Source organism: Homarus americanus, unplaced genomic scaffold (genome assembly GCF_018991925.1).
Source record: "Homarus americanus isolate GMGI-L3 unplaced genomic scaffold, GMGI_Hamer_2.0 scaffold24694, whole genome shotgun sequence".
Taxonomy (NCBI): Eukaryota; Metazoa; Arthropoda; class Malacostraca; order Decapoda; family Nephropidae; genus Homarus; species Homarus americanus.
Genome location: NW_024732780.1, coordinates 7173182 through 7188894, shown reverse-complemented (window position 1 = coordinate 7188894; position 15713 = coordinate 7173182). Strand labels below are relative to the sequence as shown.

Below are 15713 nucleotides of genomic sequence, written 5' to 3'. Positions count from 1 at the left end.
AATATTTTATACGACCATGGCCGTCGTATGTCCGGGTTGTCGTAAGTCGAGGAGAGATTGTACTTTTAATCAACGGGGAAAATAGGGTTAGGTTCTGGAGGCCCCAAAAAGTGACTAAACTTGACTTAACGAGTTAATTTTCTTACTAACCAAAGCACCAATGACCACTAGACTCGGGAACAACAGGCTATTTCAATATCAAGGAACACCAGACTTGGCAGCTGACGCACCATCCCGAAAACACCAGACGACACACTGCCACCCTCACTTAACAATCACCAAAATAATTAGTTACAGTATTAAATCATTTCCATTAAGCTATCCATTATCTTCACTTCACTTTTCACGTCACTACCAACCCATTTACACTCACCTTAGAAGTCTTGATCTGCAGCAGTCGGCTGCTTTCTCGTCACTCACTCAGAAAGACTGAGCGGGCGAGGGTGAATGCGTGAGTGAACAGCCACGGTGGCGCCTCGGGTGAGCAAATAACTCATTTGTTTGCCATGGCGGTCCATTTGAAATATTTCCTCTCCCGGTTTCCCTCACGAAATAAAAAAATTTATCGCTATATATCGGAAAATTTTGATAATTTTGGGAGCCACGATATAAAAAATCGTTATATAAAGTCGCGATATATCCCGACCCTACTGTATTATTATTAACGAAAATCTTATTAGAGAAATTCAATTGCCTTTTCTTTTAAAGTACTGTACAGGGTAGTGTCCCTCCATTGTTCTTACCTCGTGTGACTTTATGCACTGTCTGCTGGCAAGGGTAACTTGTGATTGGTTAATATTCCTTCACATTGTTTGTTCTGGACATTATGATTGGTCTAACAAGGAAACAAAACAAATACACCACAACTCCCTCTGGCGGTAGCTTACTGAACTAAACTAAACTTGCAGTCGCTGTATGAACCTTTAGTGAATCTCCCATTACCAATATCGTACGGTCGTTGTAGCCACTTGAGATAAGGGGAGAGAGGCGATCAAAGTTACAGTCATGTTAGTGAATCTGGGCCCTGGGAGGAGAAGAGCTCTGGATGAGGATGGCACTGTTGATAAGGAGACAGTGAGCCCTTATGCAGGCAGCCACCTAGAAGTTGTGGGAATTTGAATGGCTTTCCCATTGGTCAAATAGGACCTATGGTATTATCAGTCATCTCATTGGTCCTGGTGAAAGTTGCAAACAGCACCTTCGTATAATAATTTGCTGGGTAGGAGGGATGCATGGTCGAGCAGAGGGTTAATCCAGAAGTGACAGGGAGGTAGTAGAGGTCACCTTTTATCTGTATGTGAACATCTTTGATAGGGATCTCCTCTGTAACAATAAGTATAGGAGAATAAAATTTGTTGTGTAAGATCATGAGAATGTAAGCTACAGCCTCTCCAAATTTATACCTCCTTGAAGGTAGAAAAAGGGTTCAACACCTGTACAGGATATGTTGCTATTCTGATTGTCTTTGTGATTATGAGTGAGATGAAGTAAGTGCATTGTTTGTATACCTAATACTGTATATACTCTATAGTTGTGTACTTAAAGCTTGTAACTGAAGCCTTTGATTGGCTGGCAGGCAGACATGGGAAAGGTCACTACAGTTCTTTATGATTTAAACTATTGTAATTTCCTCACTTGGGGAAACCAAAATTAGCTAATGAAATACTCTTGAGATGTAAACCCCCACCACAGCACAATGGAGGACATCCCTGAAAATTTGTAATCTTTTTCTTGTTCTCTTCAAGCAATTTATGTTACCAGAGTGTTTTACAAGCTCACATGGAATAGTTATTATCCCTTAAAATATCAGGATATAAATGTTAGATTAAATAGTAAAGAACTGAATGAGTTTTCATGTGTCTGTCCACCAGCCAATCATCTGCCTTGCTACAAAAAAGACTTGGCCTCAGTTGCAAGCTTAGAGAGAACAGAATATAGTTTCATGTATGGACTTTTTGAATACTTTTACTGCGCACCTTCACTCTTTATTCAGTCATTTCTCTTAGTTCTAATAATGCTACATGAATTGAGGCGCTCAGCATTACAAGGGGGTAAAGCTCCACCCCTGGCCAAATGCCTTTTTTGATGGATAATACTATTTTCACCCTTCCTCTACATGTTGGCATTGGATTTAACCCCCTAGGTAGACTAGAAATATGGTTGAAAGTCCTTCAAAAGTGGGGTGTCATTTCACCTCTGGCCGGGAGCTACGCGTCTGGCTGTGTGCTCAGTAAGTAAAGGTGTTCACATCCCGTTCAGAGTGAGAGGAACGATTTTTAGAGAGGGCAGAGAAAGACTTGGAACAGTACATGATTGATTATGACGAGGCCATTAAAGTTATACACACTCCTCAGGATTTACGTAACTTCAACTTACTACGATCTTCAGGGATAATAAAACGAAGGAGCTAAGCAAAGTAATTCGTAATACTGTACTATTATCATAATACCGTTTTTACCAAAGATTATTCAAACTTTCTCCGCCTTTGTATTCGTATGTTAATTATGTTGGGGAGGAGTGTAGTGGTGACCTTATTAGTACACACTATTATACTTAACAATATTATAAATCTTTGGCTAATAATAGGGACGGAAAGATAAATACTGATAGGCAAATGAGTTTTTATTATTTCGTTATGGGGGGTGTAAGATGAGTGTTGTTTTTGGTGATCATGAACTTGTTTTACAGTATTAGTCCATAATAATAAGAAAATTTGGCAGAAAAATGCTGTTATTGTTGGTTTGAAGATCAAACAACCATACATGACGGGTAGTTATTCTCATTCAATTTGCGATAAACTAATAACTGTTCACAGAACTAACTTCCAGTTTTCATTGTTCACTAAAGAGGGTTTTAGCTGCACATTAAAAAAATGAACCATCTAGCTTAAAAAACAACAAAGTTATGGTTGTTTGAACTTCGAAAAACTTTAAACGCGTTTTTCTCCGCTTTTTAAATTTTGCGCTTTACCCCCATATAATGCAGAGTGCCTCAATTATTGAGTATCTTAGCCTCATAGTCATTGTTGTTAATACCTGTAGTTTGGTTTTTTTAGCCAGTTCATGTTATATTGGAATATAAAGTGTACGAGGTCTGTCCGGAAAGTATCCGGCCATTTACTATTAAAAAAATTATTGCTTACCTAGGACAATGGCGCCTTAGTCCCCTTCAAGGTACTCCCCTTGGGACCTCACACACTTCTCCCAGCGTCCCTTCCACTTTTCAAAACAGTCTGCAAAGTCCTCTTTCGGGATCTTCATCAGCTGCCTCGTCGCATTCTCCTTAATCTCGTCCAGGCCAAACAATAACGAAGGAGTACATCAAAGTTCTTCGCCGGCTGAGGGATGCGGTAAGAAGAAACGACCGCAGCTGAGGGCAAGTGGTGACTGGCAGCTTCATCATGACAACGCGCCTGCCGATTCTTCACGTCTCGTGCAGGGTTACTTGGCAAAACATCGCATCACCCAGGTCTTTCAGCCCCCCTACAGCCCAGATTTGGCTCCCTGCGACTTCTGGTTTTTCTCAAAGCTAAAATCGCCGTTGAAAGGGAGGAGATTTCAGACCGTGGACGAGATTAAGGAGAATGCGACGAGGCAGCTGATGAAGATCCCGAAAGAGGACTTTGCAGACTGTTTTGAAAAGTGGAAGGGACGCTGGGAGAAGTGTGTGAGGTCCCAAGGGGAGTACCTTGAAGGGGACTAAGGCGCCATTGTCCTAGGTAAGCAATAATTTTTTTAATAGTAAATGGCTGGATACTTTCCGGACAGACCTCATAGCATCATCCTACACAACAGGCAGGCTCCATTGTTTCCAGGCATCACTTGTGTATTTATCTCCCTCTCATCCTCACACAGGCTGTCAACTCATGATCCTGGATACTGGCTGCCTGTACAGTACTCTCCACACTTACATCTTCCCTGTCTTCAGAGTCCTTGTTTTCTTCTATGTTCAGCCTCTAGACTCACAACCTTCAGTCATTTCAGATATTTCTTTAATGCACAACTTAAGATAATTTGCTTCATGTTAAAGACAAAATATGTCCTGTATTCTATCAAAATACTTAGAGTTTACTTTATTGCTGTTTCAGGGGAGTATTGTGGAGCGACTGGTGGAGCACCGTGGAGTGGTGGAGTCGTTGGTGGCGGAGTTGGTGGAGCGTGTTGGTCACCCCGCCTTCACCACCTCCCTGCAGCACCTTGGTCTCCTTGCTCCATTGCAGGACTCCTCGTCTGGTGAATCACCATCCCCAGAAAATTCTAAAGCACAAGGTATGAACCATGTTATTTTCTGTGTGTGTGTGTGTGGGATCCTCACTTCAGTTTTAATTATTGTGTATTTAATGAATTTTGATCATAAACTGTTTTCAGAGTTACGGCCATCGTCAGCAAATGATCTGAATTCCCCTGGTGATGTGGAGGGGCCGGCAGACACCAGTTCTCGCAGTGTGTCCAACTCATCAGATACATCAAGTGGCAGTGGACAGCGCCGGTGCCCGTCCATTCCTAACATGGACACACTCCATGATGAACACACTCAGTCACCTTATAAGGTACAGTACTGTACACTTCTCCGCATGATAGAAAATAATGACCAACATTAAATAGAAGCATTCATATGGTCATTAGCCAGAATCCCTCAAACCCGGAACTCTCCGATAGCTAGAATTGAAATTTTCTCGGAAAATCATTCCCAAGCTGGAATTTTCAGGAAAATTCCGGTTTTGGGAACGATTTTCCGAGGGGCACGTTTTCTGGACAATTCCGAGAAAATTTTCCCAGTACCCAAAAAATTCTGGGGATGTGGGATATTTTTCCAGGTTCGATAGATGATGTAATTTGCAACTTCCGAGAACATTTTTCCATTTCCCGAAAAATTCCGGGGATGGGGGATTTTTTCCGGCTTTGAGAGAGTCATTTCTTTACCCAGAAATCTCTCATTCCAGAAGTGCTCTGCATCAATTGTTCCGGCTAGTGGAGATATCACTGTACTGTAAGCCTCTCTCTTTCCCTGTAAAAAGATTTAACTAGAACTAAAAGCTGAATAGGTCTTTTAAGTCCTTCCAATGTGTGTGACAGCAAATAATGTTAGATATTAGAGATCACCTCAAGATTCACCTCCACAGCTTATATCACCTGAAGTTTAACCACCCTAATACACCCTAAGGGGGGGTTAGATTAGGGTATACAGTATTTGGTGAGCATTAGAGTGGTTAGTTATCATGTGAAATACTGTACACTGGGGTCAAGTTTTTTGGGGGTTATCTGATGTTAATTCCTTAATAATTTTCATATGCCATTTTAAAAACTATAATGCAAATTTAACTTAATATTTTCACCACCCAAACAATTATAAAGACTCACTGTGAGACTCTTCATGTTGCTAGACTCTCATACAATATGGTGGTGCTCTGAGGGTGGTGGTAAAGGGTAGACCTGCCGGTAAGTTTGCCATGAAAGGTAATGTTTGACACCCATACAGAAACTGCATTGAGATATGGATTGTAAAGAGAGTGGACAGTCACAGAAATTTGGAATGGATGAGTTATAAATTAGGAATCACCTGAAAATTAGGCACTCCAGCTTATTTCACCTGAAGATTAACCACCCATAACATTAACCTAACCTCAGAGTTGTAAAAAGAACCGGACTTTGTTATTTAAGTAAAAGTATTGTAACATTGGGAAAATGTTACTCAAGTACTGTATAAGTAAAAGTAACCAAAGATCAATGTACTGTACTCAAGTAAAGGTAAAAAAGTATCTTATTCATAAAGTACAGTACTCAAGTACTGAAAGTAAAAAGTAACAACAAAATTATTGTCTCAAATATTAAAATAAATCCACAGTAAATTATCTAAAGATACAAATAAGACACACAGCATTACACATGTTTATCTGCAAGTCCTTCTATTGAGATTAATTATTAACTCATTCTCAAAATTATGGCTGTCCAATCAGGATTTAGGCCTAAATATAGGTCCAGCGTGACCTACTGAAAGAGAATACGTTCAGCCGCTCTTCTCCCTACAATCCATCATAGGGATAGTGAATGGACTGAAAATATATCCATCCAACACTATGATCACTTTCTTCCTTATCCACACAAGTATCATCAACGTGGACTTATGGTCCGCAGAAATAATCTTGTCTCTCCTCACATTAGGTTAGGATACAGACCTATCTGAGGTGGGAGATGACCTGTTCTTCTCTGTAACTGTCCCAACACTAACACCCTACAACACTACTGTACTGTATTGCCTTGACTGTCCCACCGTCAGGGACCTCTTACCTCAGGGAGAGTCACGAACCACTATAGGTCACCACCTACTTATACGTATTAATTTAGATTTAATTCTTGTACGTTACCCACGCTTTGGTGGTGCTAACTCCCATTGTCCTTAAATTATATCAATATTGTCTCCTTATCACAAGTCATAGTGTGTCCAAGACATGAGTACCAATATATTAGTGTTTGACCGCATGGTCTTGTGACTAGACTTGTCGCCCCCTGGGGTGTAATAAATTAATTAAATAATAAATAATAAGCCCATCATGACTAAACAGACACTCACAAGCAGCAGACATAGGTAGTGGGGTGTTAAGCTTGAGAAGTAAGTCACATAAATGTCGGGAAAGACCTCAGTAGCTCCATTCCATCCCCTGGGCATGCCAAGTGGCTATCAAGCTCCTTCAGTTGAGGAGTTTGTGGATGATCGTTGCCTCCATAGTGACTGAGTCTGAGTGAGACTCACCGTGAACTGTCCCTTTAATTGGGGTGTGGCTGTGGTGACATCTCTTAGCGGTTCTAATTGATGAGTGGCTGAATTTTTCACACCACATAACATCTGGGAGGTTTGGTGGGGGCAGTGGTACTTAGTTATTTAAGCAGAATTTTAAATACACTTAGTCTCATACATATGTTTAGATACAAGCTTTATATCTAAGATGGAATTATGTAAAGCATTTTAGAATCACAGCATCTTTTAAATTCATTTTAGGTTCAGTATAGGCAAAGAGCAACTGACATCTAACAGGAAGACCAAGCCCCTGAATGAAAGGTGGGGGAGAAGAGAGGGGATTTGATGGGGGGAGGGGGGATAAGAGGGTAGGCTAGGTGAGGTGGGTGGTCAAGGTGTTGATGGACACAGGAAGATCAAAAGGAAAGTTCGCTGTCAAGGCCACTGCCACCTGACCTGACGTCACCTCACCTCATGAGACCTCTAGGTATGTGACCACACGCCCACACCCACACCGCACCCTTCACAGCTCCACCCACACCGTACCCTCCACCCACACAACTCTTTTGCTAAGGTTAATAATTAATTAATTGATTTAAAAATATATAATTAGTTTGTCACAGACACTAAAACTCTTTGTTTGGGTGATGTAACAGTAATGATTTTTGTAATTTTCATTTGTATTGGAGTAAAAGTATTAAATAACTATAGTGAAGTAAAAATACTTAAAAAATTTAGAAAAGTAAATACTGTACCCCAAAATTTTACTTGATTGAGTACTGTCCTCAAGTAAATTTATTTAGTTAATTTACAACTCTGCCTAACCTAACCCACTCAGGTAGTGGTAGAGTGGAAACCCTTGAGGTGAAATGAGCTGGGGTGCCTAACCTTGAGGTGGTCCAACATTAGTAGAGTATATTAGAGGGCAGTTTATAAGGCTGGTTCTGTAATGATACATGTAATTTTTCCCCAATTGATGATAGTAATTCATTGGTGTTTTTGTCAGCAGCTGAGTCTGGTGAGTCGAGTGTGTGAACCTCCTCCATCACGCAGCAACCCATTAGCTGTCAACATTGCTCGACTTTTAGCCGATCCAGTGTTAAGTGACATGACTTTTGTCATTGTCCCACCAGCAGGTGAGATCCAGTATATTATGTCAATGTTGTTTCTACAAGTTATCATCTTTCCTTTTGTTTTATATACAGTACAGTGCAGTGCAGTGCAGTACAGTACAGTACCTGTATTATCAAATCTTACTTTATGTCTTCTACCTGTATGTTTGTACAACAGACAGTACAGTAATGGTAAAATAGTACAGTAACCTTATGTATATCTTAGCATGTATTGTACTGTACTGTACAGTCATGAACAATAGTGCTGTCTTGCTGCCAGCCACAATGTGAAGCTGATACACCTGAGGCTTGAACAACAAAGTACCAGAAGGAACTGCCTTTTTGAACCAATAGCCGGTGCACGTGTGTATCAGGGTGACAGTGTGGCTGGCAGCGGGACAACACTATTGTTCATGACTGTACCTTCAAATGTGTGTATGTGTGTGAGCAAGTATGCATGTGTGTAAATATATGTATGTATATATGTAATAATAATAAAGATAATTAACGGTTTATTGATAGAAAATTGCAAGCCAGAGGCTGAAAATACACAGTGAACAGTAATTATGTAAAGTACATCTTAAGGAGTTATTGAGGGGGGGGTGGGTCATTGAATATAAACTTTCAATACATTATGAGGAGAACTTGTGGTGAACATACAAGTTAGCTATAGTATTTCCACACTAACCTGGCCAGCAAGCCACGCCTCTCGTCTATAGCTACAAGTTGCTGATTGGTTCATAGAAAATGTTTATGTAGCTGTCCATTTATTCCTACTAAATGTGTTCACAATTGGTAAGCAGACCTGTTATTATCTATAATAATGTTAAATAACGAGACTGTCATAATGCAAATAATTTCAAGGCATTAGCACTTCAGAGAGGATGTTAGAAAATGTTAAATATTTATCATAAAAGGTCGAAGTCAAAGATGAAATTTGCTTTGGAATGAAGTCTTTTCATATTTCTTTGTTTTATACCAACAATAAGGCAAACAGAAACAAATGACACCAAACATATAGCACAATAGGTGATGAACTACTGTTTGTACGGCTGTATCTATCCCAAATCATTTTTAGAACTGATAAAATCGATATAAATACGTGCTTATATACGCTCAGTCCCATTATTTAACATTATTTTATATAATAACAGGTCTGCTTACCAATTGTGGACATACTTAGTAGGAATAAATGGACAGGTACATGAACATTTTCTATGAACCAATCAGCTATTTGTAGTTTTAGACGAGAGGCGTGGCTTACTGGCCAGGTTAGTGTGGAAGGGGGTAAGAGGTCTGATACCTTTAACTGTGATTGGAGAGAGGCTGGTCTTAGTCCTGATGCAGCTGTGGTGTTGTACAGCTGGAGGATCACAGGGTGTTGTTGGCCTCCCTGATGCAGCTGTGGTGTTGTACAGCTGGAGGATCACAGGGTGTTGTTGGCCTCCCTGATGCAGCTGTGAAACAACATACTGTACTGTATAATGAACACAAGTTTACCCTAGAACTAATGATATAAACAGAGCCAACATTCCTGGTCAAAAATTGCTCACCAAAATATGAAATATTTAATTTATATTATTATAAGTTAGAATAACTACCGTAATTATATACTGTATAAGATATATGTCAATATGATAATAATTACCTGAGATGATTAAGGAAACTTCATATAGAGGCCAGCTGGGGTAGGGAGTGGTGGAGTTACTGAGACAAAGTTGCAGCCATTAAAAGAGTTGAGGCTCTCAATTGACTCAGCCATAGTCAATATTATTATTATTATTGTCCACTCAGTATATTTATTTTTCTGGCTAAATTACTGTTTCAATATCAAGGTACTTGTATTGCCTCTTCATTTAAGATGGACATTTAAATGTTGGTCCAAAGACAGTTGGACAACTTTCTCCTTCCTGTTGTTTGTGTGGCTCCTGGCATTATGGTTATTAACTTGTTAATCCTAGAGCTGCGTTCTCTCTTTGGATTACACTCACTGAAGGTGTCTTGTAGGGGTACACCAAGTACTGGTGATGTCAAGTTCAAAACACCTTAAAACATCTAATTTAACCTTTACAGTGGTACCCCGATTTACGCGGTCAATTGAACCCACAGGGTGCCGCGTAAAGTGAACAACAGTACATATGGGATTAATTCCAATAGAGACTGGCCCGACCCCCAAACTCCACTTTTTCCTACACAATACCTACGTTGTAGTAAAAATAACATCTTAACTTTATGATGGTATGCACACACAGTTAATATAGAAGAGGTTAGGTTAGGAAGAATAAAAGTTAGGTTAGGAAAACTAAAGGTTAGGTTTAACACTTACGCTCGTAGAAGAGATGGGTCGGCACATGGGGATGGAGGCTGGTTCCGAGGCAGAGGGCAGATTACTGGCCCTCAGGTGAATCGCCATCACTAGGTGAATCACCATCACTATCCGTCATAGTTGTCAGGGCCTCCCTGACAATTCCCTCAAAGTCACCTTCACTGTCACTATCACTGGCTCGGGCTGGCTGTGGTGGGTTGCGGGCGAAGAACTCGGTAATGCTTTTTTGACGGCTAGTGTTGATGTTGTCTTGATACACCTTGATGTACGGCTCCATAGCCTGCAACAGCCGGGTATGGAAGACTTCATAGCGGTCATCGTCATGGTCGTTGGAAAGGAAGAGCTTCAATTTCTCTGCACACTCGATGGCACCCTTAATATTACTATGCATTAACTTGTGTTCTTTTGGGATTGACGCACCACCTGCCTCTTCACTGACGTGATCATCTTCCAGCATCTCGTCGGCAGTCATTTCAGGATCTCTGATCACCTCCAGGATGTCTTCGTTGGTGGTCTCGGAGAAGCCTTCAGCTGTAATAGTGTGTGCAGCTTCTCTTGCAAGGTCCAATGCCACTGTCACTGACTGAACCTCACCAGTCACAGGTTGACTCTGCCTCTCACCTGGCATACCATGCAACACATGCCTCCATGCGTGACGAATCGTAGCTACAGACAGCTGATCCCATGCCTCCACCAATAAGTCCACAGCTTGTTTGACGTTAAATTTTTTCCAAAACTGTTTGACGAGAACTTCTTGATTCACCACCTGTCGTTCCTTGTCCTCGTCCTTGTCGCTTTTACTCTCGCTATCGGTGTCACCCAGCTTACGCAACTCATCCTTGGTGTTGGTACAGTCGTTCAGGAGCTTAAATTTCTTTGCAGAGTATGCAGCTTTCACATTGCAGATCAACTCCTAGTCCATGGGCTGGATTAATGACTTGGTGTTGGGAGGAAGGAAGACCACTTTTACGTTGGGGTGACGATCCATAAGTAGTGGCGAGTGTCCTGGTGCATTGTCAAGGAGCAACAAAATGTTGAATGGAACATTCTGTTGCTCGCAGAATTTCTTCACGTCGGGAACGAAACAGTCATCAAACCGGGAGAGGGACAGAGCAGAGAACATCCACGCCTTACGTGCGGTCAGCCAGTGAACATTAATCTTGCTCATGTCCACGTTCTTGTAGGCGTGTGGCTTGCGGGCTGTGTGAATCACCGATAACTTGGGTTTACAGGTACCGGAGGCATTGGTGGTAAAGAGGACGGTGATGTGCTCCTTCTGCAACTTCCAGCCCCGAATCTTGCTGGCAGACTGGACAACGAAGGTCTTGGTAGGCAGCTTTTTCCAAAATAGACCGGATTCATCCATGTTGAACACCTGGTCGTCGGTGTACTGTCCTTCCTCCATAACCTCACGTAAGAACAGAGGAAAATCTCTATCCGCCGCACGGTCAGAACTCGCCTCTTCACCACCAATGTTAATGTTGGTGATCTTGTTCCTCTTCTTAAACCTGTGCAGCCAACCAGAGGAAGCATTGAAGGGTTTGGGCTCTGCAATTCCCATCTTACGTGACACTGCTGCGTACAGTTCACTGGTGTACTCTTGAACGGATCGCGTGTCCACCGCCATGTTGCGTCACACATGACGAATCAAGTAACTCGCCAGCAAATTTTCAACCTTTAGCAGCACCTTGTTCTGGCATTACTTGATCATTGAAGCACCTGCAGACTTTGTGATTCTTATGTGTTCTTTGATCTTGGCTGCATCCTTCTTAATAGTACGAATCATAGATTCGTTGACTCCATGCTGGCGCGCGAGATCAGCTTGACGTGTTCCTGTCTCCAATCTTGAATTATCTTGTATTTCACTTCGTAGCTTAGGGAACGTCGTATCTTCTTTGGCTTAGGGCGGCTGGGTCCAGGTAAGGCAAGGTTTCTCTCTGGGGGCAGTGGTCCAGCGGAAGCCATTTTACAGAACAATGTATGCACGTTTACACGGTGTGACCTGGAGGGATGAAACTGACGCGGCTAGGTCAAGCGTCGTTCTTCCCTACCTCCCGCGGGTGGACACGTCATATTACTTTAAACAAATCACAGCTAGCAGCGGAGGGAGGTAAGGATGCATGGCCCAATCACAGTCCGATACGTCATATGACGTCACTGATAACGCAACAGAGACATCCACTGCGCAACCTTACCGCGCGGCTTGCCCAAGCGGGAGAAGGCGAGAGGGTCGAATCTAAAAATAGCGTCGCGCCAGACACTCTGCGCGAATATGGGTAGATGCACCGCGTAAAGTGAAAGTCCGGTTCTGGCGAGGTACCGCATAAATGCGAAATCGCTGAAAGTGAAACCGCGTAAAGCGGGGTATTACTGTACATTAATACAATTTCTTGTTCTTTCTTACCAGGGGAACAAATATTACTTGCTGGACATTTTCCTCTCATCTTACAGGGTTTTGGTAAGGTTTTAGACACTATAAACAAACAAGATCCAGAGAATGTGGCAGCAATGTGTAAACTGACACTGAGAATGGGACGCGGCAGAGGAATTTGGTGGGTGTTCGGCATTCTAAGACTACCCATAGTTGTCCACCACTGCATGTTTTTGTTTAGGTGGGGGAGATAGTATTTTTTCTATAATTCATCAGCAATGTATAGCGAGACAACGTATAGCGAGACAACGTATAGCGAGACAACATATAGCGAGACAACGTATAGCGAGGTGTGTCTGTATTAAGGGAATGGGATGTGAAAGAGTGATAAAAAGAGTTGGTAGTGAAGTCTGTGGTCACTGTACATCTGTGTATCCCAGGAGTACTGTATGCTGTGTGAAGAACAATCCATAGGGAAACATTAAAATGATCACTGTGCACATTATTTTGTGTTGTTTTTACAGGTTTTTATTATTATTATTATTATTATCATTATTATTATTATTGCTGAATCTCTTGTGGGGAATTGTTTTAAGTATCATTGAAATTGTTGTCCCCTTGATACAGATGATGAGGCTTCTCCATCATCAAGCCAGGAGGAGCTTGATGTGATAGAGGGACAAGAAGCCAACAAGAGTGCCAGTAAAGAGTCTGTGAAGGAGTCCAGCTCTGAGTGGTGTGAGTTACAGCAGCAGCCCGGCACTATGTCTCAAGCAGCACCCAAGATGTCTTCTACAGTTGTTCGTAAAGTGAAGAAATCTCTGAGCCTAGACCGTCCGTCCGTAAGAGCAACAATGCCTAGTCAAGCATATAGTCTTGATTGTGATGCAATGACTTGTTCTGATAATGTTTTAGTGCCCAATATTCCAATTATGCCTAAATACTTTAATCAACATCATCCTGCAGCAGACTTTAAGTTTATACCTAGAAGCTCTAAGGAAATTGAAATTACTGACAATAATGATGTTGGTGCTAAATGTGATGATAATGTTAAGTTGAATGTTGATGAGGTAAAAAGTATTGATGCAAGTGGAATGTATAAAACTAAAAGTTTAGATGACTCAAAAAGTAAAACTTTAGCAGAATGTGATAAGACATATGTTGATATGGATCGTGCTTGTAAATTAAGACATTCGGTGACTCCGAGTAGAGAACGCTGTGGCAGTGAGGAGCCGTATGGGCGCCACTACCCCGACAATCATATAGTGAGACCCGTAAGTGTGGGAGGTTCTGCTGTGGCGGTGGACCAAGTCTACGGGCTGACCAATGAGGCAGAGGAACGTAGAGACAAAAAGGAAATTGAAATCACTAGAAATGGCATAAATGTAAGGAATGACAGAGAAAATAAATATGAGGGAAGTTCAGAAAAAGACATTGATGGTGACAGTGACAAATCAAAAATGTTTGACGAAACTCATTACAAAATTCGGTTAGGTGAAACAGATAAGATAAATACTGTACTTGGTGTAGAAAGATTAAAATTGTGTGAATCTCCTCATGTGGACAGTGGGAAGGTGAACAAGTTTCTGGGCCTGGAGACACAGAAGAAGGGAAGGCTAACTAAGGCTCCAAACATCACAGGAGATGAGGATGAGAGAATTACTAAGTCATGTAGCTTAGAGATTAGGGAGGAGGAACTGCTTGGCACGACTCCAGAACACAAGAGGCAGTACAGTTGGGAGATTGTGGAGCTTCAGGCACACAGAGTGGTGGCTGCGGCCAGGTGCGAGTGGTTCAGACGGGCGTTGCTGTCTGGCATGAGGGAAGCAATTGACAGGTAACAGTACTGTACTCTTTATCAGTCTCTATATTTATTAATCTTTACTTTGCTTACAACTTTACATGGGGTGAGTCAGGGGAAACACAAGCATGAAAAATAATGGAGACACTGTTAGGGGAGAGTGATGATAGACAGAAAAGATCTGAATGAAGAAGTAGAGACACTTCATACAGCACACATTTTCTCATATATTTAATGTGTAGCCAAAATATACAAAGGTAATCATATATCTTTATACAGTTCAGTGTATAATCATGTACTGTATTAGAAGGATGCTGGTACAGTACAGTAATACTGTAGATTCATCAAACTTAGTACAGTATGGATATTACTTCTGAAGGACTCCAGTAACACCACCTCTTGGAGTGCTGCTGTAGTGGCTGATGGTTTCCATAACTGTTGGGTGCAAATCCATATTTCTTATACTACTGTATTGAGTGATGCAAAGGCAAGAGTTCATTTGGCTGAAGCAGTCCAGTTATCTTCAAGGGATGGCAGTCAATAAATAACTAACTATGCTTGTTATTGGCCAATCAAGATAAGGTATATATATATATACTGTATATATATATATCTGGTGCATACTCCTCACTTGTGGGAGGCTTCACACATTAACAAGTGAAGACAATGCTCTTATTGTAACATGTACTGTACAGGCATTCATGTTATCTCCACAAAAATATATAAGCCAGTGTGTACACATTTGTTGAGTCACCCTGTAGATGGTGTAAGATCTCTGACAAGAATAGAGAGATCACAGTCATGGGTCCAGTGTTATAAAACTGCTCTTGGACTCCAGATGCCGCACGTATTACCGTACCCCACCGGTCATCACCCGTACATGACTAGACTGCCGTAAACACAGATGTCTTCCCCTCTCGTCTTTTACTCCTCACACACCAGGACAATGGAGAAATTATTTGTGCTTGTTGTTCATATATCCTGAGGTCCTTCAAGTATAACCTAAGAACATTCATATATTATTTATTATATCATCTCGCCAACAATGTATAGTACAGTACAAGGTATTTCTTTAGTCCAGTACAGTGGATACTTAACCCTTCATTGTGTGTTCTCCTGACATACAAAAACCACTATGTTCATGTAATAAGGAGGCTTGTACAGTCCTCTTCATTCATCCATCCTTAGACAGCAGTAGACTTCTTGGATCACCTGAAGATTAGACACCCCAATGCTAACCTAATCTAGTCTAACTAAACCTACCTCTACCTAACCTAACCCCCCCTCCCAAGGTAGCATTAGGATGGTTAATCTTCAGGTGAATTAAAGCTGGGGAGATAATCTTCAGGTGAATTAAAACTCTGGGCT

General features: G+C 41.5%; 1 protein-coding gene across 1 annotated transcript in view; it reads left to right on the top strand.

The window, feature by feature from the left end:
* LOC121869013 overlaps nt 1-15713 on the top strand; it is a 44589-nt gene that overhangs the window by 19779 nt on the left and 9097 nt on the right. The window contains exons 11-14 of the mRNA XM_042370073.1: nt 4088-4268; nt 4368-4549; nt 7745-7871; nt 13172-14381. Coding sequence (XP_042226007.1) covers nt 4088-4268; nt 4368-4549; nt 7745-7871; nt 13172-14381 — 1700 coding nt within the window. The remainder of the gene's footprint in view (nt 1-4087; nt 4269-4367; nt 4550-7744; nt 7872-13171; nt 14382-15713) is intronic.